Raw genomic sequence first — 26,973 nt, forward strand, 5'->3', positions numbered from 1 at the left:
TGAAGGCCCGGTGAGGGTAGGCCGCCTTGGTGATTTATGTAGGCTACCTCTGTGGTGTTGTCCGTCTGGACCAGCACATGTTTGTGTGCTAATTGCTGGCTAAAATATAATAACACCAGGCTCACTGCTTGCAGCTCTTGCACATTTATGTGCGCTTGCTGCCAAAGTCCCTTCCACTGACCTCTTATTACTCTCCTGCTCCAGACCGCTCCCCAGCCCAGACTGGAGGCATCTGTAGTGATCACTTCCCTTCTGTGAGGGGATCCGAGGGGATCAGAGGGGAGATCCGAGGCACAGATTGCTGGGACGGAGCCACCACTCCAGTGTCTTCCAGCATTGTCTGGACACTCGCACCAGCCGGTACTAATCTCGGACTGGGTGCAACTTGAGCGTATTCACCCAGGCTTCTCAGCAGCCCTAGTGGAAGAATTCTCGAGGCGGCTGCCATCAGCCACAACAACCTTTGACATAGTTTGACCTGTATGAGAGCGTCCTCTCTGAATAGGGAGAGTGTGGTCTCCAACAACCGAATTCTGTCTTCCTCCGACATTGAGGCAAGCATACTCACAAAGTTCAGTTTGATCCCCAGGAACACTGTGGACTGAGACAGTACGAAGTTGTGCTTCTGTTGATGTATTGAGAGCCCCAACTTTGCCACAGGATCTATGACGTGTTTTGTGTGCACCTCTGCGCGTGCTTTTGGCTGTGTGACAAATCAACCAATCGACCAGATAGTTTAGGATCCGAATACCTCGCAGCCTAAGTGGAGCCCGTGCTGCATCCATGCACTTTGAAAATGTGTGGGGCGCCAGCGAGAGGCCAAATGGCAGCACGCGGAATTCATACGTGTTGCCTTGAAAGGCGAAGCGCAGATATTTTCTGTGCGTGGGACGGATTGGGACGTGAAAATAGGCGTCTTGCAGGTCAATAGATGTGAACCAGTCTCCCGGTTGGATGGACTGGAGGATACGATGTGCTGTCAACATGTTGAGCTTCCTCTGTTTGAGGGCATCGCTTGGGCTTACCAAGTGTACAGCGTTCTTCCTTCGAAGATTAGCGATCTCCTGTTGAAGGAGTATCACCCTCGCTGGTTCGACGGTGGTGAGGAGCACACCCTTGAAGTGTGGTGGACCTATGCGGAATTGTAGAGCATATCCATGTCTCATAGTTGATAGCACCCAGGAGTCCTGGGTGCAGCCTTGCCATGTGTTGTTGCCTTTGGTCAGCCAGTTATGGGGGGTTTGGTGGTAGCCGGGGCCCCTCAGGGGTGGTCTCCCTTGGGCTTGGGAGGGGTCTGGTCTTTCTTAGGCCTCAGTCTCCAGCTGGAGAACCGGTTACCCCTGGCCTGCGGTGGTCCCCTACCGCTGGCCCTGCCTGTGCCTTTGCCTGATTGTCTAGTCTGGGGTGGAGGGTGATGTTCAGACCCTTTTACCCCAGCAGGCCGTGCTTGCCACCTTGGGCGCTGGCTGTAAGCTGGAACGCTCGAGAACTTTGAGGCGACCTCCGTGGCCTTGTGGGACCTCTCAAGGCTCACATCAATGGTTGCCCTGAAAGTTTGCCCGGGTGTAATGGGGGCATCTAGTAGCGCCACCTTCTCGAGCTCCATGACCTTAGCCTGTGTTAGCCACAAATGTCGGCGGACAGCCACCAGAGCCGCTGGCGACCTCCCTGATGCCTGACCTAAATCCCCTATTAGGTCGGTCATTGCCTTAACCACCACCTGGAGCTCACCCTTGTCTGCCTGTGTAGCCCTCAACTGCAGCCTCCCTGCCAACTGATTCTGGTAGAGCACCAGTATGGCCATGGCATTTGCTGCTCAGGCATGCTGTGGGTGCCCTTTCTGCTGGTGGAAGCGGTTTCCCTTTCCCTCTTGTTCTGCCGGCCAGGGAACGTCCGTGGCTGCAGCTGCACACTGCATTAGGGCTCGGAACTCTTCCCTCTGCAACACGTGTGGCAAGGGCATTATGGAGCCTCCCACTGTGGCCTGCCCGATGGAGGCTGCTGGATCCGAGACGTCCGATCTGGATGAGGACAAGGACAGATTGCCTGGGCTAGGGGGTCTAGGCAGAGGGGATGGGGAACAAGACTGTGGGGGCTGGAGCTGCTCGGTGGTAGGGGGCAGCCTGCCCTGAGATTTCAATAGGGTCTTCAGCTTGGTCTGCTGAGCCCTTACAGTCTCTGCCAGCTCCAGGAAGCACCGCTCGGCCAAGCTTGGGCGCCTTCGAGGCGACTGTGACGGTGTGTACCTGCGTGGAGAAGGGGAGTGGTGTCTCACTCACCTGCCAGTGCCTTGGTCGTGTGTTCTGGCCCTAGGAACCTGGCACAGGATCGATGTTAGTCCTGCCCTGGCAGCTTAGCTAAGAACCGAAGATTGAGAGGGGCGGTAGGCCCGAGCCTGTGGCCGATTAAATCGGCATAGAGGACGACACTGTGAGCCAGCGGGGTCTCCTTACAGCACCACAACAGCTCTCACACAGTGTAACAACTACAGAAGGCCTTGTCTAGTGAAAAGAGCAATGGCCGCTCGCTAGTCTCTTCAGAGGGGTAGAAACCAGCTCTAGCCAGAAAACTGACGTGAAAATAAAGCAAGGGCACTCTTTTAGACATGCTTGAGCACGATTTTTACTGTGAATTAATCTTTAATTTGCAGATAAATCCAACAAATTAGCCAAATTCAGTACATAAAAGCAAAAGCAATGTACGACCTGTCTCAGAGAGATGAGAGAGAAAATGTCGATGTGCTACTGTGAGGACGTCCCTCTTCAGCAGGAGGTGGGAGGGACTTCCCCCTCACAGCAGGGCCCTGATAGGGCAGCTTTTGTATATTTGCTCAGAGATTGACGGTCAGAGAGGCTCTTCCATTCAGTAATGGTTGTCATTCGAATTGAAAGGGAACTACATTTTTTTTTTTTTTTTTTTTTTTTGACATACTGCAACTTAAAAACACTCTGTTACTAATCACACTACATATAATTTAAAACAGTGTTAAAAAAGTACAAAAAATACTAAATACAGGTATTTTTAAATGAATTAAAAAAGATTTTACAAAACACTTCTCTAAATCCAGCTCAACAGTTGAAAGAAACAAGCTCTGTAATTTCTTATAAAAATGTTTACATTAGCTTACAGTACCTTCAGGTCTGTATAAGCACAGTATTCATTCGTGGCATAAACAATATGAAAAACTATTACTTATAGAATTTAAATAAATTGGATAAATAACTAAATAAAGTAGCCAATGTATTAAGTAAATACATCACTAGTAATTAACGTCATCATTACTGGATGTTGTAAATCTGCTGCAGATTCCATTGCTTTGTATTAAAACAATGGCCTTCCTCAGTGCAGTGATGTCATAATTCCCATTACAATAACATTTTAATATAGTCCTTCACAACAAATTAGTTCAATGGCATGTGCTTTAAACACATTTCAATATCTAAATATACTTTACAACATGCTTTTATTGATATAAACATGAATGACATTGGAATGACATTCGAAATTGGGCAGTGAGTGGCGACTTCTATGTCATGATTATTCTCTATTTTGCTTTATTTTACAGAACTCAGCCAGCAAAACAATCTCCCTGATTTAAAGCCCTAATTAAATAAACTAAAAATGATTGCAATGGCATTTTTTTTTTATTTTTAAGGGGTTGTAACTATAAGTAAGGTCCTGTATAATTGTGATTTCTTGGGCTGCATGAAAATCTTGAAATTAGCCCAATACCACGATTGTGCAGTGATTATGTCACATGACTATAGACAATCTAGGCGGGAAATTGAGAGGAACGGTAGTCCACCCGCCAAGTTGCAGCGAAGCACGAGAACTGCCAACAGACCTTTTTCCATCCAACTTTTTTTTTTTGGATTTAATAATCTCCAATTATTTTATTGTTTTCTCCCAATTTGGCATATCCAATTACTTTTAGGCTCAGCTCACAGCTACCACCCCCTGCTGACTTGGGAGTGGCAAAGACGAACATACGTTGTCCTCCGAAGTGTGTGCCATTAGCCGACTGGTTTTTTCACACTGCAGACTCAACGTGCAGCCATCTCAGAGCTACAGCGTTGGAGGACAATGCAGCTCTGGGCAGCTTACAGGCAAGCCCACAGACGCCCAGCTGGACTACAGGAGTCATCGGACTTTTATATATTTGCAATTTTTTTAACCATTATTCATCTTCATCATCCTCATTCTGAGATTTTGAGCTTGAGTTCTGAAAATGTTTGGTTTCCTGTGAGTGTAACACTCATTCCTGAATTAGGGTTGCCACCAGTCCGGGTTTGACCGGACAGCCTGGGAATTGGCATCTATATACATGTGGCAGGAATTAGCAAGCCTGGACGCCCTGATATCTGGTTTTTAAGTGAAACGCATAAGAAACACCAACCTTCCTATAATATTTTCTTTGTAGTTGCTTAAACGAGTTCCACAATCTTATTTAGAAAAATGTACTGTTTATTACTGATCTGTACATTCTACTTAGTCCCCAGCATTTGAATAGCGCTGAAGACAATGTACATAACCACTTGATAACCACTGGAAGTCTCCATTGAAAATAAGTAGAGTTGAGTATCTTGTTAAATAGAATATCTTTTGAAAAGCACTTCTAATAAACTGCAATATTATTGGTTGAAGCAATTTTGAGTGAGGCTGGATTTTCATTGGTTAAAATATTAGTATGTGCTCCCATTGGCTAGAAAGGTTGCAGTGTTTTTGGCACAGTGCGAGATTGATATTTGACACAACTGCCGTCTGAGAGAGAGTGTCCCGTGCCACCCAAGAGAAAGTGCCCCTCAGCCAGTGAAAGTATGCCGCACCAACGCCAGTGAGAGACTGCAGAGTGACACGAGCGAAAGAGTACCTCCCGGAGTCTGAAAGAGACTGTCCTGCGCTACCAGAGAGAGAACCTCGTGTTGTGGTTTTCATGTAGCTGTGTGTCCTGGAGCTGTTTATCTGAGCTAAACCATTTAATAAGAGAGCGTCCATTTGCCTGCTGTTCCAACGCTTCAATAAAAATAGCAGTTTTCACTTCTTTAAACTGCATCCTGTGCCGTCTCCATGTCTTCCTGCTGCAGAACAGATACGCTGCCACTACAATACATAGCAGATTGTTAATATGAATTGAATGCATTGATTGCTAGATTACTATTTCTAGTAATTGGGTAAGGTGTTAAATGACAATGAGTTCCAGGTGCATTTAATAGATCTAATGAATTTCAATCTGCTTTCAATACGCTCTGATGAAGACAACATGCTGAAACACATCAACGTACCTGTTTTTAACTTGTTTTAATGAATAAAGTATGAATAATTGACACACTTTTGGAATGTAGACTTTTGGGACTGTCTTTTCTCTTTGGCGGTGGCAATATCTAAGAAGTGTCTTCTATTTAACGTTTCTTGGGACGAAGCACCTTGTGTCTGATTAAATGGACTGAAATATCTTTGCAGTGCCGGCATATATATTGATACACAAAAGAAATGCAATACTGTAATAGATTTTAAAACAGATGTCAAACAAAATCACAGAAAATAGGAACAAAAATGCAGATCAAACAATCATGATATGTTTTCAGTATAAAACATGACACACTGTCAAAATCAAAACATTCCAGCATTAGTATCAGGTATGACCTCCCTGAGCATTAACACAATCCTGCAGCATTGACCTGATCAGCCTCTAGATAGACTGCTGTGGGATGTTTAGCTGCACCTTCAAAGGTAGTGACTCTGCCTTCCAGGACGTGGCCTGTCCCTCACAGAGCTCATTTCCTGGTTTCTCTGGACTAGTCTGCTGATTGCTGAAACAGAACATTTCATGCTCCAGGCAACTTCTCTCACAGACAGGCTGCCTTCAATCATGTCGATAGCAATCATGCCGATGGCTATTTATACAGATTCTTACTCAACTAATTTTGGTAATTTTAACAGAATTCAAATACAACAAACACTGAGCACCTGCCATTTTTATGAAATCACATGACTTGAGCTCAGTGTTTTGTTTTTCCAAGGAACAATACTACTCAAACAATCAACCTATCTGCTCACTATTTAAAATGCAAATAACAATATGTATGTGCCCAATGAGTTTGCATTGTGCATCAGTATATATGGCAGGATTTGAGCCCTAACTAGTCATACTTTCACTCTATATAATCGCTATGCTAAACAGACTTGAATCTTAACCTTTCATCAGACTAGGCTATTATTTACATTTACACTATCCAAACGGCAATACATTGCCTCAAGATTGTTGAACAATTTAGCTATTCCCGTAGTGTGTTATAAAGTTAAAAAAAAAAAAAAAAAAAAAGATATCTGAAACAAAAACGCCAAGTTATCAGAAGTGCTCAGCCATTTAAAGTAGCAATAGGAAAAACACAAGCCAAGCTTCAAGAAACCACTGGGGCAACCTTGCCCAGCACCAAGCAAATAGGCACAACTGTCAAAGCGGTGGGGGCCAAGGTTGCCCCAATTGTTTCTACTAACTTGGCTTGTGTTTTTCATGCGTTTGATCCGCGTTTATTGTGCCCATCGGTTTTACAGTTGTACCTATTTGCTTTGTGCTGGGCAAGGTTGCCCCAATGGTTTCTTGAAGCTTGGCTTGTGTTTTTGATATCTCTACTTTAAATGGCTGGGCACTTTTGATAACTTGCCATTTTTTTTTTTTTTTTGCATATCCAATGTGTTTTTGTTTCAGATGCAATATACGTACACCACAGCAATCTGTCTGTATGCCTTAGCAGTGTGCTTCACTCTTGGAGAAAGAAGAATCACACAGAAGAAATGAAATGCATAAAAGATTCTATTTACATTACGTTTTGTTGCAAAACTGATTAGATAGCCACAGACTCAGTTTCCAGGCTGCAACAAGAATACATTTGTCACAAACAGCATTAGTATTATAATGCGCAGCTGTATGTGCCGAAGTGATCATTCTTAAAGAAAGAATATTTCTGGCTAATTTGATTAAGAAGGTTAACTCGAGAATAACTTCTTATGAGAGAAACTACTCATTTTTGGTTAAAACAGTGGTATGATCATATTCTTCATCACAAATCAATACAAAATATTTAATTGTGTAGTTTTTTCCAGATGCACACAGAAAATTAAAGAACCAGCATGCAGTTTCCTCTTTATTGATGATGATAATGATTTTTTATAAGAATTATTTATTTAACTGTTTTACATGTTCCCGTGTCTGTGGTTTTAAAGGAATGCCTTTAATGTATCCTTGTAAATAACTATTTTTTTTTTCACATGGTATCTATAGCGTAAGTAGTATTTTCAAATACAATTCTTGCTTTTCATAAGGAGAATAAAGGAGACATGCCCATTATTTTTTCTTTTGAAGTCTTCAATTAGTTGCAGATGAATGGTTTAGAGTTGAATGAGTCAATGACAAGTACCTTCTCAGACAATTAGGAGCTCATTTTTCAAGGTCCTGTAGGCATTAGCTAAGAGAGAGTAACCAATGGATAGTTGTTCAAAACTGGTACCTTTCATTCCTGAGAATGCTGAGCTAGTCCAGGTTTTACTACATGGCATTTTAGCTAATTGTGCTCAATCCTAACAGAAACTGTCAGACTCCTTGACTCTTCACCATGACAGATTGGGCAGACCTGGCGTCGATTGCTATTGTCAGCATGACAGTGAAGCAGCTGTTCTACACCTCCAGTTTCCAATCAATGAGGTAGGAGTGCTGCTCAGATATTCAAACATATGCTTCAATTGTTATAGACACTGAATGACCTGCATACCACAAACCCTGTTTGGTGCTACTGTCATATTTCATGACATCAGGCCATTTCAAGGTTAAGGACATTTTTGTTTGTGATATGCAAACCCTCCGGTTTATAGTAATTCCAACCCTCTTTTGCAGGTTTGTATTAATCATCTACAGTACATTTAAAAGACCCCCCCCCCCCCATAGCTCTCCAAATCTCTATATCTTCATAATTTTTTAAGGTGTTAAAGGACCCAGATTAAAAATCACATCATGATTTCATTATGAGAATTTTTATTTCTTAAGGAAATTAACATAAAATGTGTCAATAATGTATATACAAATATAATGTGTTTTTTTTTTTTTTTTAAATCAATATTTTAATGTTTGATTGAAACTAAATGAGGAAGGGGCTTTTTTTCTTTTAAAATTAATTAAAGGCTGGAGTTAACACTTTGAAAATCAGTCCCCACGCTTGTAAAATAATCTGTTATTCTCACACCTGATGAAGAGGCCTGCTTATGCAGTGTTGAAAGCTTTTGTTTATTTGTCCCGTAAAATGTGTACAGCTTTTCATTCATTTAACTTAAAATAAAAAATAAAAATGCATTTTTCATTATAACCTTCTCCTTTTGATACTGCTTAACTAGTATTATTACTTTGATGAGGGGATAATCACAGGATGTTTTGAGAACAGCTTTTAGTGACAGTGCCAGAAGTTATTACAACACTAATTAAAACGATCTTGATAAATATCTCTAGCCAATTACAAAGTCATTATATTGTATACATGTACACTGCACATATAATGAATCCGGAAAACCTGCCAAATGTAATGATGATCTATTGAAATGTGTCATGTGACTGCACTGGCCTTGAATGCTGTATAATTATAAATAATCTGAACATGTGAGCTAGATGCACCAGATTATCGATTTACAATGGATCGGTCATCAGCCTCAGCGGATTCAAAATAACGTGTAAACCAGTTTGTAATACAAAAAGAGAATTTGGCAGGAAAGACTGTATTTGCCATTCATGTTTATTTGACAGCCTTGTAGCCATGTATCCTACAACCACATTAACACATATTAGTTGTTTTTTTTATCCATGTACTACAAGCTGTCTAAATGAAAAAAACAAAACAAACCAAAAAAAAAAAAAAAAACACACTTAGCAACAAATACAGCAACCATGTCGAAATCATGTACCTTCTCTATGAAAGAGGTGATGCTTTTGCCAGTGGTCTAATGTGTGAAGATGCATTAACTTAAACTTCAGTGCAGCTTTCCTCTTTGAGTAGGTCAGACATACCGGCTTGTATGCTTTTGTTATAAACAGTGTTGGTTAAGTTTATACGCGTGCTATCAAACAATATAAGTAAAGCATCTTAGTGAATCAATATTTATTTTTGATGTCACTGAAGTAGCTATTCTTTAGAGATTTAAATGTGTCAGTGGCTTTCATTTGGCTAATGTTTCAATTAGTATGATAGTTGCCTCCAGATGGAAATCTAAGTATGTAGAGTTTTTTAACAGAATGAAATCAGCCTTATATATAAGGGTGTGGATGCCTCAGTGGTTGACAACTGAATAAAGGTCTTCTTTTAACATATTAAAAAAAAAAAAGATTTGTAAGTAAAGTATGATAGTTGTATACACAGTATACATACATACATCTATACATTGAAAACGCATTACTCAATAGATTATTTCCATATTTGTATTAAACAGTCAAGTTTCCCTGTAACCTCCTGTAATTAATATATAGCATTATATTTGTTACTTCAAATTATTCACTTTTTAGGAAGGATCACTTGCTATGAATGCCATTGATTCTGTGTGAAGGATGAATAAAGGTCTGAGGTTCCCCAAATAGTTCTTGTATTCACAGTTTACTTTCTGGTGAAAGGGTATCTGTACCCAAATCACATCATCCTGTTTGACTCCTTTGAAAAATGGTACCCATTGGCACAAGCAGGAGGTACCATGCTGTACTGCATTAATACTGTTTGAAGTAGCTGTAGATAAGGAATACAGTAGCTGAGTGTTGATTTTCAACATAATATAAAGGAGGGAGGTATAGAAATTTGAGATATATCTTTTGGCATCCCAATCCATCATGCAGGGTATGTTGATCTGTTTAGGTTTCAGAAGCTTTGCACAGGATCGATTATGTTTTCTCATTTAGTTTCAAGTATGGACTGCATCAGATGGGTCTTCGTTGACCAGTTCACATATCCAAAGCTATATGCATTAGACGTTCGCCTGGCAGCTGCACGTCAAATCCGTCTCCTTATTCAAGGTCCAAATGAATGGGTCATCAAGTGGACCCTCCCATTGTTCAACCTCTAATTCTCCTCCCAAGAAAGAGTAGCTGGATGAAAAAGCCAATAATGCAACATCAAAATTAAATCTGCATCAGTACGGTGCAGATTGACTCTTCAAAGGCGCTTTCTGCTTTATATATATATATATATATATATATATATATATATATATATATATATATATATATATATATATATATATATATATATTAAAAGACTTTAAAAAATAGCAACCTCTGGTTGGTTAAACAGCATCACATGACCGTGCTGAAAAAAATAACATATACGGATGGCTTGAATACTAATGAGCCACTTCACACTGTATAAATCAGCATGCACCACCACATTCTAAATTCCATGACAAACTGCCATTTTATGTATTAGTTATAAAACCACGGCAACAAAATGAGTGACATTCCACCAATTTTCTTTAATATATTTGGGGATTAAACTCCAGAGAACTGGAACAGCACCAACTTTTCCACAGTTGTCCACCTGAAAAAAAGAAATGAAAAGTAAGTGCTACAGCAACTGTCAACAATAAACACATAAGAGCAAATGAAATAGAAGAAAACAAAGATAACAAAAACACAAAACAACAGCAACATTGTCTGTTATTATTCTTAATTGGCTTGAAGAAAAACATATATAGCTATTCATTTTAAGGAAATAAGTCCAGATAATCTCAACAGCATTCTGAGGACAGTTTATGTCAGTGCAAGAAGTTAAACTGACCAGTATTCAGTCTCCAGTTTTTTTAATGCTGAGAGCTAGAATAAATAGATTTTTTAATGGTAGACATTTTAATATCTGTTGACAGTGAGTTTAAGTCCAGCAATAATATGTTCCTGTCAGTCACGAAAACCTTCAGAATAGCCAGTAAAGACAAGGCCAAAAGCCTTTACCGACCTGGATTTGAAGTGCCTGCGGGAATCTGAAGCCCTTTCCATGGTCATCACTGTCGGATTGGTACGCAAGGTTGGGTTTTATCTTCAGCTTAACCTGGCACAAGGAAAATAATGTCTGCATCTGGACATTGATCTGAAAGCAGTGCTAAGCTTCTGAATTCCAACCCTGCAAAACAGAAAAGTAACATTTTATCATCATCCTCACCTTGGAATCTGTATTTAGCTTCCATTGCAGCTGCTCCAATTCCAGTCTCAGTTTGATTTGAAGCTCAGCCCAGAGAAGCTACAGCTATGGCCAAACATTTTGCATCATCTAGTATTTTCAGATGGAGGCACAATTTAAAGAAAACTATGTGAACACAATTTAGATATTTTATTTAACATCATTTAATCAAAGAAACCACAAAATGATATCACAAAAGTCATAATAGTAGTACAGCTTAACCATAAATTGAAATGTGCAGTTTATTTAACAACTGAAACTAAAATGAGTGTCCTTTGCTACTATATAACGCTGTGGATGAATACACATTTACATTTAAAAAGTGTTTAAATAATGCTTTTCTCCCAAATGACAATGAACTTTGAAATAGCCATTTTATAAGTGGTATAAACCACTTCAGGCCATGCGGTTTCCATGAAATATATGGATGCCTGGGCGGTTAAAGGTGCTTGGTTGAATAAGTGGGCTTTGATATGATGGCGGAACGCAGTAAAAGACTGAACAGTCATGAGGATAACCGGTATCTGGTTCAACCACAGGGGAACAATGGAAGGGAAGGAGTGAGCAGGGGAGGAAGAAGGGTGAAGAGAATGCATAACAAGATGGCCAGTAAAAGCAAGAATATAAGGAAAGCAGGACTATAAGGAAGCACGAGGGATTGCAGATAGGAAGGGGCAGTATGATGAAAAGAGCAATAGGCAAGAACAAGTGTCTTTAAATGGATGCAAGATAATATATGCCATCTCTAGCAAAAAAAAAAAAAAAAAATACAATATATGCTTGAACCATTTAACACTTAAGCAGTGCTCCATATTTAATAGCTGAGAAGGGCAACATATGTATCTCTTTTAATAGCACATGCTAGTGTGAAAGCACAGGGCTCATTCACTTGAACACGGTCAGAAATGCAACGTTCTGCTCTGTGGGTATTAAGGTTATTACATGTCATGGAAACCTAATAAAGAATATAAGGCAAAAACAGACCTTCTAATCTCTTCTTTTTCTCTCTCTCTCTCTCTTTTAATTCTCCACAGGGAGCTCTTGTCACTGCATGTGCTGATGACACTCTTCACCTCTGGAACCTGCGACAAAAACGTCCAGCAATCCTCCATTCTCTCAAATTCAACAGAGAGCGGTAAGAGATATGATTTTTCTTCTTGTTTATATAGCACTGGTGAGTTTTTTACCTCATGCTGACAAGAAGCTTATTTTTAAACCTCTTCAAAACTGTTTGTTATGACTTGTGTGGGTCCAATCAAAGCAGTTAGCAACACAAGTTGGTTGGACCAGTCTGACAGTTTGTTAGAGGTCAGCGAGTAGGTGGTTGGACCAGCGAGTAGTTGTAGTTGCTGTGGTTTCTAAGGTGTAAAGAGGTCCATTATGTTTAACATTGGCCACATTATTTTAATCGTATCTGTTGCTTTAGATTCATGCTTGGATTATTTGACATGACCTTCAGGAAGACTGCCTCAATCTCTTCTGAATCCACAACCATCTAGTTAGTCATTCAAGTTTGACCTCCTAATTGAATCAGTGATGCATGGAACTTGAATATAGAGGGGACAACTGTTGTATACCCTGCCTTCATTTGTATTTGAATTATGTATGTCATTTGTAAAGTTCCTTAGAGTAATATTTAAAGAGCACTGTTTTAAATATTGTTTTCGTTTAACTCAATACTGGATAAGTGACTACAGTTATAACAGCGCGTCTTAATGTTGGCTTAGTTAGTTAACAATTTACTTAAACTAAATTTGGACAACTGGGAAAGACACTGTAAAGTGTAAAGTCTGAATATTGTAGCAGATGCTGGTAATTGGGTAGTTTAAAAAAATTCTCATAATGTATTTAAATAGTGTAAAAAAGGTTTATACCTAAAAATACAACCCTGTAAGTTTAGTTTTTAGAGAATGTAAAAGTATTTCTAAAAGTGTAATATACCGGTATATCATTTGGTATATAAGGTCCTATCCTGTCACCCACATATCATTTAAAGGCCTTTTTTTTGTACAGAATATTCAGAGGACTTTCTATCTACTTCTATCCACTGCAGTAGATATTCTCTAAGAGGATTAAACAGTAATTCCAAAATTAATTCTTCTAATCAGGAATTAAGTTGAATTTCTTAATATAATTACTTAGAAAATGCTAAGTTTTTTTTTTTTTTTTTTTTTTTTTTGACATAGGAGAATATATAGACAGGGGGCAATATCAAACAGCATGCATGCATGTGAGATGACAGGCTATCTAGAGGCAATTTGGGGTACAGATTCTTATTTAATGTCATGGCCTACGTATTATTCAGGAGGTGATACATCTTATAATGACGTCAGATGCTTTTGTAACAATATGAATGAGCCAGAACATAATCCTTTTCAAAAAGGTTATACCCCTAAAAATATTACATTCATTCTAGAATTAAACAAGCATACAAACACGACTTTACAAATGTTATTTTGAGAAGGCTTCTTCTCATTCTGAAAAGAGCACGCAATGTAAATGAATCAGCCCTATCACAAAATTTATAGCCAATTTTGCATCACACAAGAACTTTGGAGTACAGTTCTGTTTAATTTATCTATTTACTTTTTTTACTGTTCAGTTCACTGTGGTTGCCAAGTAACCATTATTACTATGATGTCAGCCTTAATTTAAGAAGCTGTCTTTGTTTATGTTGGTCCATGTGGAGGTGGCAGAGGCTGATACAACAGCAACAGGCACCAGTGCTTATGTGCATACATTGTATCACACACTGTGGCACTGTTGTGACGCATTACTTTTTACATCATTATAATCTGCATGCAGAAAATTAGGTTGGTAATTTCTATACTTAGCTGTGGTATTACCCAAGGGCAACAACTGTATTAAAAACTGTATTACGGATAAAATGTCATTAGAAGAGTACAAATTATGTTTCTGTGTTATAAAACTTCATTAAAATGTGATGGTCAGAGTCATCTATGCATACTGTATTTATATACATAAAAATAAAGCACTAAAGCACTAAAAACGCTATATAAAATAAAGGTTGATTGATTGATATACAGAGACTTGAAAAACCACCCATGGTTAACAATTCAGCAGCCATGTGTATTATGTACATACTTCAGTTCCAATTTGCAAGATCCTACTCTTGGGATACTCAATTAATGTACAAGCACATAGAACTCTGGGTAAACTATAAAATTAGTTTATGTCCTTCCTGTTGCTTGCAGTTAATCAGATTTCCAGTGGGAATTAATCTCTTATCAATACTTTACTCTTAATTAAATTCACCAACCTCTACTATCCCAAAACCATGAAGTCGTAAGTGCTGTGTGCAGTAAGAGATAAGAGGTGTGCTGATTGTCCGATAAAAATGTATGTCAGGTTCTTAGGGTACAATATTAATCCTGAACAGAATTATTTAGATTTAATTAGATGGTTTTAAAATGATATACAATAGTGCTTTAGAGTTAAACTTTGGTTTGAATTAGTTATCCTTTCTGTCATGTTTGAATTAATCCTTTTTAAGAAGACAGAGGATTACCTAGGCTTGGTGGTCCAGTGGTGTGTTCTTACAAGGTTCCCCGTTCAAATCCCAATTCAGCCATTGCCTCACTGTGTGTGACCCTGAGCAAGTCCCTTAATGTCTTTGTGCTCCATCCTTTGAATGAGATACAAAACCAAGGTGACTCAAGTGACTGCAGCATCAGTTGTTGATGTATAGCTCAGCCTTGAGTCTCTGTGAGACTTTTGATAAAAGCGTCTACTAAATAATTATTATTAATAGCAAACAAGTAGATTACAGACAAAATGCACAGTGCACTAAAGTGTTTTATTCTTTGCAAAATAATGAACTTGCTAGCTGTGCCTGAAAAAATATTTCTGATAATTTCTATTAATCTATTGACACCCAGTGCATTAGAATTTGTTGAACTTTCTGATTAGATGACTGTTGTGAGTGAAACCAATCACAATACAAGGAACATACTGTACATTAGGCAGGATCAAACATGTGACCACTTATAGCCAATCTTATTTGTTCTTATGTGACTGTAACAGCACAAATAGCAATAAAAACACTCAAACATGTCTAGTTGAAGCACTGAAGGTTTGCCAAAGAGACAACACTTAAATGACAAGGTATTTCCTATTTTTTAGTTAGAAAGACACTTTGTGATCTGCTGTGTTCCTTATCATGCAGGCTTTTCTAATAGTTGCAATCGCAGTGCAATCCAATGTAAACATAAACACCTTAAAGTGGTTGGTCATTCCTTAAATGTGTTGTCTTTGCAATTTAATTCAAAAGCCTTTGCTGGAAGAAACTGAAATGAAACTTTTAAGCATCAGGGGTAATTGTGCAATAAGCGAGTTCTCTGTAGCTAATCCAAAACACTTACTTTCAAGTACCCCACTGGGATCACCTTAGTGTGATAATATGTTGCTCAGACATTTAGAAAGGCTGTTGACTTAGGTCCCCACTGAGAGGTATGACTCAGAATAGCTGCAAGTTTTAAATGGAGGAGGTGGATGTTGACATTGTGATAATCCCATGGAAATAAGTGTCAAATACTGCTTAGTCACTATGCTGCCAGGCTGTCAACTAGCCCCCCCCCCAACTAAATATACTTCAATAAATGAAATTCATGAGTGCTTGTAATATGTGTGGGAAGCAGAGCTATCAATCTATCTACTTTTAGCAATGTATTTGCCAGGTGTTTTATGAACACTTAGAAGCAATGAATTTAAAAATATTTATACACATTCAAATTGCTTGGCCTTCTGTTCAGTTACATGGTAGCTGGGAATTGTCTGTTTGAAATATCTTTTTTATTTTCCTTGTACAGGCTTCAGTCTTTTTTTTTTTTTTGAATTAACATTTTCTGACGACGGGAACTTGAGTGTAGCACTGAAGTTTCTCAGCAGCTCTTTTTGCTTCCAGCTTTTCTGCTGCAAAAAATTACTTCCTGTTGATTCCCAATCATTATCTTGCTCGACAGTACTCATTAAATTACGTGCAGTCACTTTCTGAAGGTCAGATTGCACCCCTCCGCCTCTCCCATTTTTCCCTGAAATTAAAATTATGCAAATGTAATGGAAACGAGTGTTGCTTGTCACGCCTGTGCACTCAATATTATTTTTGATTGATGGGCTTTGCTTCTCTTTGTATTGCACAAAGGTACACTCGCTTGTTTAGCTGCACTTTAGTGACTCACAGTATGAGGTAACCACACTTTTCCGATTCCTTGGCACATTGGTGACGACCCAGTAGATAACTACGATTATGATTACATTAAATCACAGCTACTGCATTTACTATGAATTTAGTTCAAATTAAAACTGCAGTTGGTGTCTTTAGCCTCATATTTCACCAATAATGTCTTTTGCCGTTTGTTGTCGATTTAAAGGATGCTTCTAATTACATTACTATGGCTATAATAAGCAAAAGGATTTAAACATTTTTTTATTTATTTATTTATTTATTTATTTATTTATTTTAAATGAGCAGTACCTGGTGCTTATGTAAGGGTATGTATGCAGCAAGTCTAAAAAGAAATTAAAAAAATTATGCCACTGCATTTTTGTAACATAGCTATTTTACTTCAGGCAAATTGTTGTCATAATGATTGTTTTCAATTATCCTTCTGATGTTGAAGCTATTGAGTGAGCATGGCTTCTTTGACTGGGTCCTATGTCTGTGCTTCAGGCCTAGATGTTTTACATGATTGCAGAACAAATGTGGAGCACTCTCTGAACAGCAATAGCAATTCACTCCTTACCAAACTGCTTCACTCATGTCTCATTAACTCCAGGTTGTTCCTTTGCAGTAATGGTCCCATTGTATTGAGTACAACACATCTTAAAACATATTTTCAGATATCCTTTCATCTGTATTTTAAGGCAAGGAACACACATAGTACCAACTGAGACAAGCTTCAATATTTACAAAATGTTTTTATATTCAGACTGTACAGCTACGCCAAAAGTTTTGCATCACCTCAGAATTTTAGATTGAGACACTTAAAAAAAAAACTGTATGAACATAATTTAGATATTTTATTTAACATCATGCAATCAACTGCAAAATGATACCTCAAAAGTCTACCGGAAGCCATAATAGTAGTACAGTATTTCATGCTGGATTTTGAAAAGTCACATTTTTCAATTTTTGTCAGTTTTTTTGTTAAGTATATGGAAAACTACAAAGTGGTATGTAATTCGATATGTTAATGTAACAGTATTCAGCAGGTTTCATTTGACTATGAAGGAAAATTAGTTAATTCAATAGGGTGATGTAAAACTTTTGGCCATAGCTGTAGATATTCATTTTGCCTCAATGCTGGAGCATATGAACAGCTACCAATAAAACAAAAGCCTGTTGTTGCTTAAATTTGAAATGACGAACAACTTGAAAAAAATGTTATGTCTTACCAAATCAACATTTATCTGCTCTTCAAAGAAATTCTGTTGCTATGATTTTTTAAATCTTTTATAAATACTGCATTGTCATAGATACCTATAGTCACACAGAACAGTGCTTAGTTACAATTTGGTGTCCTTAACTTATCCAGACTCAATTCCTGAGAAGTACGGCCAAAACATTGTGAGGAAAACTGTCATGACTTATCCATGTAAACACCATCACTGCTACTGCTACAATATATTGAATTAATACACAGATATAGCAGCGTACTGCAATATGGTTACTATGATATAAATAATATATTTTTTGAGCCACTACTGTCAGTGACAGGATGGTACTGAATACAGCTTCAAGCATGACACGTGATTCCACTTAAAATATAAAATATTCAATACAATCGTACAGTCCTGTTCTAGTGGGATGGAAAACATGTCTCCTGTTATTATTTCCTATCTAGACAGACACATGATTAGTGTTGATTCATGCTACAATAAACCAAAGTTATTAACTCAATCTTTTGTTATCGATTTATATTTTCCTCTTACAGTAGGTCCTTGTTGGTGCATGTATTGCTTTTAACTTTAGAGATGGCAGAGTTCAACTAATAATCATAATACCTATGGTTATTTATATTTGGGAAAGTATAATGAGTTCTACTTTAAAACAGTTTGGCAATACTGTGTGACAGTTCTTCAGTGAAATAGTACCTATGATTTTAATTCCATGTTATTATTTGTGTTCTTTTTAAAACAGGATTACATTCTGCCATATTCCATTCCAAAGTAAATGGCTGTATGTGGGAACAGAGAGAGGAAATACACATGTTGTAAATATTGAGTCCTTCATCCTCTCAGGATACATCATCATGTGGAACAAGGCGATAGAACTGTAAGTACTTTGTTTTTCAGTTTTGTGTGTGTGTGTGTGTGTGTGTGTGTGTGTGTGTGTGTGTGTGTGTGTGTGTGTATATATATATATATATATATATATATATATATATATATATATATATATATATATATATATAGATAGATAGATAGATATAGATAGATATATCAGGTCCAACATTGTGTAACGTTTTAAAATGGGTTCAGTTGGGGAACAAGACAAAAACTTGACTGTTTTTGACTGGAGAAAAAACGAATTGAGTAACTATATAATGAAAATCTTGAAAAAATAACAGACATTATATATAAAATATATATTATTTTAGAACCCGAATCTTAATTTAAATCGTGGGGTTATAATATACATCATACAATAGATGTGTGTGTATTGTCAACAACTATATATATATATATATATATATATATATATATATATATATATATATATATATAGTATTATTGTAAAGTGTATTGTGGTGCATCCATTACTTAATGAGGTCTTTCAAGTAATTGGGGTCAAGCAGGTCTCTACCACCAAGAAAATTAGCTTAGGATGATGTTATATGTACTGTGTGTTACAGAGAAGGATATGGGCTGTATAAGAAAGACACATTGCAAGACAAGCATTTGCCATGGTGCCATAGTGACAAAACTTTGATTCAAAGTTTCAGCATTCTGCATTTAAATCACAGGGCTCTCTTGGGCAAAATTTATTTATGAGTGCCACTTTACAAGATTTAGCAGCAGTGCACTTTTTAGTATTCAAAGAAAAAAAAAAAGCAAAAGGGTAAAAGCAAAAGGGCTGTGTTAATTTAGATATTCATTGTATGTGTGATAAATACTGGATGGGTCTGAGGTGATCAATGTGTATTTTACTTCACTTATCTTCTTGAAATGTTCCGCCCAGCTCAATGAGTTATATCCTGCTGAAATAAACTTCAGCTATGATGAATTATCTGTAACATACACGTGTTGCTGTTTACAGTTTAGTATAGAGCTGCACACGCCTCATATTGCTTATTTTGATTTCAACATATATCTGTAAATACAACAGTCAAGTCCCTGCAAATACAGAATAAAAGCATGCTTTATAGCTACTATGTAGCATGCCAACGATATTAAGAAAATAAATGCTATTACAAACCTTTGGTCTGTGCACAGGTGGTTCCTTGAAAATGAATCTTGTATTTACCCGTTCATACAGTCATAATAAAATCTACACTATGCCAAACGAAGTAATGCAATGTCCTAACAGCACTGTCGTTGCTGTTTTAACGGGCAGTGTCATATGATGCAATGATGTTATGTATTCTAAGTCTATAGGTGAAATAAGGTCTAAAACTCTACAATAGCTTGAGCCTCGTTTGTACAGTGGTCACGATGCTTACATGGGGGCGTGTGGGTGTGGTTGTGGTTTCTCTATGCCTCCACATTCTAAATGTAGCCAAAATGTTTGTTGAGTATTAGGTTTAATGGCAATATCTAAAGTACTGGTTTGGCTTTGGGACCACCGCCTGTACTGTATTTCCACCAGCACAAATATACTATATAAAAGTGAATAATGAGATTTTGTGTTGTTGCTTTGGTGCCACAGAGTGGATAGATAGGAAATTGATATTTTTCCCACTTTCAAATGTGCATGTGAATTCTAAGATAGTACAACTTTAGACAGTATTAGAAACAGTACAAAAGTCAATCAAAACATTTTTGTTCAGTTATTGTGCATAATTGATTTTCAACTTTGAGATATCACAATACCCTGCAGCTATCATCTTCCCATATCTTAAAACAGTCGCTAACATACCTAGGTGTCTTTTGTTATGATTGCAGCTGCGGTTCTAGTCGGGCACCCTCAGTCTCGTCCCTTTCCAACTCCTTTGTTTTTTTCCCATTTTATTTTTAATGAGAAGGAAATAAAGAGAGAGGCTGACAAAAATGTTTATTATTGAACAAAATTGCCCATTTAGGAAGTATGGCACGGTACAGTAAACCTGACAGTACAATCCAATTTTTTGTTTATTAACCAAACCCATTAGCATTTCTACTCAATAATAATGCTCTGTCTATGCTGAATCAGTTGCCTTTACATGTTCTGGAAATTCAGGTCCACTTGTTCCACTTTTATATGTGCTTGAAATCCATATTGTTGCATTTACTCTGGAATGTGACACAGAATAGAATGCCCTATCCTGTAGCATGCGTCTAATTTAAGAATATTTCTATGACAGCATGTTTGAGTGGAGGGGAGACATCACAACCATCATCTGTGTTCAGCAGAAGAGAATTACTGTCCAATGAGATAAAAAGAAAAACAAAGAGCAGACAAAGGATTCCTAGGCCCATTGTGACAGTGTCACTCAGAGCACTGCTGTAATTTAATAAGGGCGCTGCACTGCACATCTTTAAAGGGGCAGTACATAGCTTTGGGTTTCAGCTCTGCACTTTTCCTTTTATCTCTGTCTTTTTCTCTCAAGAGGAAATGTCTTTCATTGACAAACAGAGATGGGCAAAGTGAAGCCCTAATGCTGATGCTTGACCTGATCCAGAGTCTTTTGGAGAGACATCACAGCAGGCAATATCAGCACACTCTATAGTATGATATAGATCTTAAAGAATAAATTGCTGGAAACATGCTTCATCTGGTTGTCCGGTTGCTGTTAGCTTTTCAAATAGCTAGTAGTCAGTTGTTTTATCCATTAGATGCTGTTCCTTTCCAATAGCCAACTGATAAATACTTAATAAACTGATGAAACAAATTCTGTCACCACCACACATATGTTAATGTTTTCTTACTTTAATTTAGGTTCTAGAGATAATTCTTAGAATATGTTATTCAATTTTCTTAGCAACATTATAAACACATTAAATTAAATTACTAGGGGCCCTGTTTTAAAGTAAGGGTATATTTCCCTAGATGAATAACAGTATAAATCTTGCAATAAACTATTTAATTATAGAAAGAGGTGTTGCTCTGAATAGACCCATGCTAGTTTTATAGTCTTAAAGTATGTTTTATTCGTCTCTGAAATGCTTTTTCTTTCTTTTCCTTTTTTCATCCACTCATACCATTCATACCCACTTGAAGTCGCTCTCACTCTTCTCTCTAAGTAGAGCTGACATACCAGAGTGCATTAACCTGTCCCTCTGCAATTTACTGCCACTTGTGCAGGCCACAGGGATGTCTTTAACTTTAGGTTTTAAGAAACACCAGAATATGATGTCTGAAACACATATGGGATTCTGAACAACAAAAAACATATATTAGTTCACACAACTGCTCTATTTAGACCTGTAGCTCTTTAAGATGGGTCATTGCAGTTTGTAAGGGCATTTTGGTTTGTGTTAATTAAGCAAAGCGATAGTTCTGGCAGGGCACTCCCTTTAACCTTTGATCAAATCATTTAACTATCAAGCATATTTTTGGTGCTTCCAATATCAAACTAAAACGTCAATCGATCACACCAGATATCACCTCCACCTCCCAAGCCTACACCTGCTTTTTTTTGGTTCCTCAAACAGGTGCAGCTATCCTGCCCACCTGCCCATGGCTTCCCTATGGCATGCCTCTCACTTATCTGTAAGCTAATTTATGGACAGGGGTAACTTGAAAGGTGAGGCTAAAGGCCAAAGAATGTAGTGTAAAATATGTATATTGTAGTAGTGTTGTCTAGTCTGTTTTAATAAATAATCTATTGCATGAGTTTCCTGACTGAATGTCGGGGATGGTGGATGTGCAGATATTGACGAAGATACAAAAACAGAACATGAATATAGAAATATAGTGTAGGAGCAATTCAATAATTGATAATTTAATGTTTATCTGGTTTGATTATTGATAATATTTAATTGACATGTTACAAAAATCAAGGATTTACTATGAACACACATACACGCGCAGACACAAGGAGTATTAAATCAACAGTAGTGTTTTATTAATTACACAAATAATACACAGAAAACAGTAAAGTCAGACAGTACATCTCTTAGCACAAAATGCAATTCAAAACTCTCACTGCATTCATGCTGGCTAGCAGGCAAATTAAATATGACACCGTCTGTCTCCTCACAGACAAGCAGCAGCAAGCAAGCTGTGACGTAGCTAGTAGCTTACTCACATACACACATGCCCACATACGAGCACTGCCTCAACTGAGATGATGCAGACTATCTTAGAATATGTCACATTAAGCTTATTAATGGTATATAGATTAAGGATATGGCAAGTTTACTTTTAAAGAAATTCTTCATAAAACAATATGAGGTAGATTACTTATAGTTACTTCATCAATTTTCACTAAGTTATTTCACACTCAAAAGGTGCAAACTAAATAATTAACAGTTCAATTGTATGTGAATGTGTTACAATTAACTCATTTAGTTCCATGAAAGGAAAATGCAACTGGAATTATGCACAACAGTTCCTTGAAGCTTAGACCTATTTTCCCCTGGTTTGGAAACTCAATCAGTTGAAGTGTCCAGTACAAAATGCTTTCCTCTCAGCAACAAAGTATTCAATCCCACGTTCGATCAAACTCTGTAACAAACCTTTCAATTCTTGATAGAATCAACAAACAGCTGCAACAAAGTCTTCAGTCCTCGGTATAGGATCCACAACAGCGCCCGTCCGCTGTGTCCTCTTCGCTGAATCTTTTAGCTACGCAGGTATCAAGGCACAGTTTCTTTTAGATATTGTGGTTTTAAGTGTACAGCAGACCCAGACTGGTTTGTCTGATAAGAGTCTCTGTAACTTTTATGGCAGTCCTCCAGCCAGGCTTCAGTCTCCTTGCTTGTGGTTGTTGACTCGCTTGCAGCTTGCTTCCTCATCTTGGGTCTGTTCAGGCAGAGTCCAGTCTTGGGTCCGTTTTAGGCAGAGTCCTGGAGTTGCAACTTTGCTTAGCAGAGTGACAACACCTTGTTTAGCATTCGATGTGAAGTGAAAATGTTTAGTTTTGCTTGGACATTTATAGTCCTTTTCGCTCTGCTGAGTATCTGCTTTCATGAGGTCATTTGTGTATATTGCCTCTTTAAACTCCCAGTCCTTTGATGTTGTAATGTCTTTTTCCACTGGAACATCACTAGTTTATGTCTTCCTTGTGTCAAAACGGTTGTTGTTGCACGTGTGTATTATCTGTACATAATTCAACTATCCTTTCATCCTAATCCAGCCCAGGCACCACCTAGCCCCAGACACCTCTTTCAGTAGGTCACATAGTTCAGTATGTCTGCAAGCAAGAGGCCCCCTTATCAAGACACAGCAGTTTGCATTGTTTCTCAAGACACACAGTTTCATTAATGAATCCAGTTATTATTATTATCATATTCAGGGAATATGTCCCACAATAGATAACTCTTAATAAATAGGAAGAAAATTGTGATTTTTTTTTTTTTTAATTCAGGTGCTGGCAAATACGTCAAACTGTACTTGAATTTGCAGCAAATGTGGAAACAAAATGCATTTGAAAGTTTCTTAAAAATGTTACCTCGTTATTTCTGATTGAGTGTTTTTTTTTTTTTGTGTGTGTGTTTTTTAAGGTACAGATAAACTCCAAAATAAGGCACATCATATTTAGGGGCATCATTTCCAAACCACTAGTATAACCTTTAATTTCTGAAATATCAGGGTTTAAGTGCATACTAGTTATGTAAACTTTAAAAATAACCTTCAGCCAAAATATAAAGAGACTGATATTTCTTTACACCTAAAAGCATCTTGACCTACATCAACAATGTGAACGTTAGCAGAAACAAAAATCATTATAAATTAAATAAGAACATTTTTGATTAACAAGAGAGTTCTCAGAAAAGAAAGCAAGAGCACTAATGATGTTATACAATGCCTTTGCAACATACCATCATTTGATAATAAATAAGCGTATGCAAACATTTTCTAATAGGAATTATACAATTTCAGATAATTACCACACCTAAATATGTGCAATATGTGTTCGTACAACAGTTGTAGTCCATGTTTGTTATTTTCTGGTAAATACACAAGTAGCAAAGGCACATGTTGCCAAGCAGAACAGTAGTTTTGAATTGCTATAAACCCTCTTGCTTGGTTTCCAGTTGCTATGCTATGCTAATATTTCAAATGTCAATAATAAAAATAAATCAGAATTCAGTTATTCAGACATCATGTTGATTGGTCCTTTTTTAAGCACATAGAGTGGCTTGCGAAAGTATTGACCCCCCCTTGGCATTTTTCCTATTTTGTTGCCTTAAAACCTGGAATTAAAATGGATTTTTATTTGGATGTCATGTAATGGACATACACAGAATAGTCCAAATTGGTGAAGTGAATAAAAAAAATAACTTGTTTAAAAAAATTCTAAAAAATAAATAACGGAAAAGTGGTGCGTGCATATGTATTCACCCCCTTTGCTATTAAGCCTCTAAATAAGATCTGGTGCAACCAATTACCTTCAGAAGTCACATAATTAGTTAAATAAAGTCCACCTGTGTGCAATCTAAGTGTCACATGATCTGTCACATGATCTCGGTATATATACACCTGTTCTGAAAGGCCCCAGATTTTGCAACAACACTAAGCAAGGGGCACCACAAAGCAAGCGGCACCATGAAGACCAAGGACCTCTCCAAACAGGTCAGGGACAAAGGTGTGGAGAAGTACAGATCAGGGTTGGGTTATAAAAAAATATCCGAAACTTTGAACATCCCACGGAACACCATTAAAGCCATTATTAAAAAATGGAAAGAATATGGCACCACAACAAACCTGGCAAGAGAGGGCCGCCCACCAAAACTCATGGACCAGGCAAGGAGGGCATTAATCAGAGAGGCAACAAAGAGACCAAAGATAACCATGAAGGAGCTGCAAAGCTCCACAGTGGAGATTGGAGTATCTATCCATAGGACCACTTTAAGCCATGCACTCCACAGAGCTGGGCTTTACAGAAGAGTGGCCAGAAAAAAGCCATTGCTTAAAGAAAAAAATAAGCAAACACGTTTGGTGTTCGCCAAAAGGCATGTGGGAGACTCCCCAAACATATGGAAGAAGGTACTCTGGTCAGATGAGACTAAAATTGAGCTTTTTGGCCATCAAGGAAAACGCTATGTCTGGCACAAACCCAACACCTCTCATCACCCCAATAACACCATCCCCACAGTGAAGCATGGTGGTGGCAGCATCATGCTGTGGGGATGTTTTTCATCAGCAGGGACTGGGAAACTGGTCAGAATTGAAGGAATGATGGATGGCGCTAAATACAGGGACATTCTTGAGGGAAACCTGTTTCAGTCTTCCAGAGATTTGAGACTGGGACGGAGGTTCACCTTCCAGCAGGACAATGACCCTAAGCATACTGCTAAAGCAACACTCGAGTGGTTTAAGCGGAAACATTTAAATGTCTTGGAATGGCCTAGTCAAAGCCCAGACCTCAATCCAATTGAGAATCTGTGGTATGACTTAAAGATTGCTGTACACCAGCGGAACCCATCCAACTTGAAGGAGCTGGAGCAGTTTTGCCTTGAAGAATGGGCAAAAATCCCAGTGGCTAGATGTGCCAGGCTTATAGATACATACCCCAAGAGACTTGCAGCTGTAATTGCTGCAAAAGGTGGCTCTACAAAGTATTGACTTTGGGGGGGTGAATACTTATGCACACTCAAGTTTTCTGTTTTTTGTCTTATTTCTTGTTTGTTTCACAATAAAAAATATTTAGCATCTTCAAAGTGGTAGGCATGTTGTGTAAATTAAATGATACAAACCCCCAAAAAATCAATTTTAATTCCAGGTTGTAAGGCAACAAAATAGGAAAAATGCCAAGGGGGGTCAATACTTTCGCAAGCCGCTGTAATTTCCTCACTTATTTTTTTTTTTTTTTTTTTACAGTGAGGATAGTATCCCTATTTTACACACAATCCAGTACCATAATGTTGAGGTTGTCACCTCTATTAAAGTTCTCTTGTTTGTTATTTAACACAATAGTTCAAGCTTGTAGGTATTGTACCTGAAATGTTTTCAGGCAAGTTTCCATGACTCATTTCTGCGTCACAACCACCTCCTACCCGCTTTACACTATAGTGTATATGTCTTTGAAGCTTTAGATACCAAGAATTATTTGCTGCAGTGGGTAGATATGAAACATCCTTTCAAATTTCATCAGGAGTTTATCAGCCTGTCAGTATGGCACAGAAGCACCACAGAAGCAGCTACCACCTGTGGTATTGTACATAGTTTGCGTGCTGCAAAGAAAAATCAAGCTGTGATGAATGTCACATGGTTTTGTTTTTCACTGTGATTCAGTCCATACACCACTGTTATTTGTGGAGCATAAGAAAAGGTGACATTGCTGTGAGTTTAGAACCAGAAAATGTGCTTTTTGCATTCATATTTTTGTGTGTGTGTGTGTGTGTGTGTGTGTGTGTGTGTGTGTGTGTGTGTGTGTGTGTGTGTTTACAATAAACGGAAAATCTTTACACTTTACAATTATTGTATTTTTGTGCATTCAATATAAGCTTTTCA

The 26,973-nt window shown here is 37.9% G+C and overlaps 1 protein-coding gene across 3 annotated transcripts in view; it reads left to right on the top strand.

Annotated features, from left to right (window-relative positions):
• LOC121327553 (syntaxin-binding protein 5-like) overlaps positions 1-26,973 on the top strand; it is a 162,230-nt gene that overhangs the window by 73,633 nt on the left and 61,624 nt on the right. For all 3 annotated transcript variants that reach the window (XM_041271637.1, XM_041271639.1, XM_041271638.1), the window contains exons 3-5: positions 7,621-7,702; positions 12,230-12,330; positions 18,355-18,489. In XM_041271637.1, the coding sequence (XP_041127571.1) occupies positions 7,621-7,702; positions 12,230-12,330; positions 18,355-18,489 (318 nt within the window). The remainder of the gene's footprint in view (positions 1-7,620; positions 7,703-12,229; positions 12,331-18,354; positions 18,490-26,973) is intronic.

Source organism: Polyodon spathula, chromosome 15 (genome assembly GCF_017654505.1).
Source record: "Polyodon spathula isolate WHYD16114869_AA chromosome 15, ASM1765450v1, whole genome shotgun sequence".
Classification (NCBI taxonomy): domain Eukaryota; kingdom Metazoa; phylum Chordata; class Actinopteri; order Acipenseriformes; family Polyodontidae; genus Polyodon; species Polyodon spathula.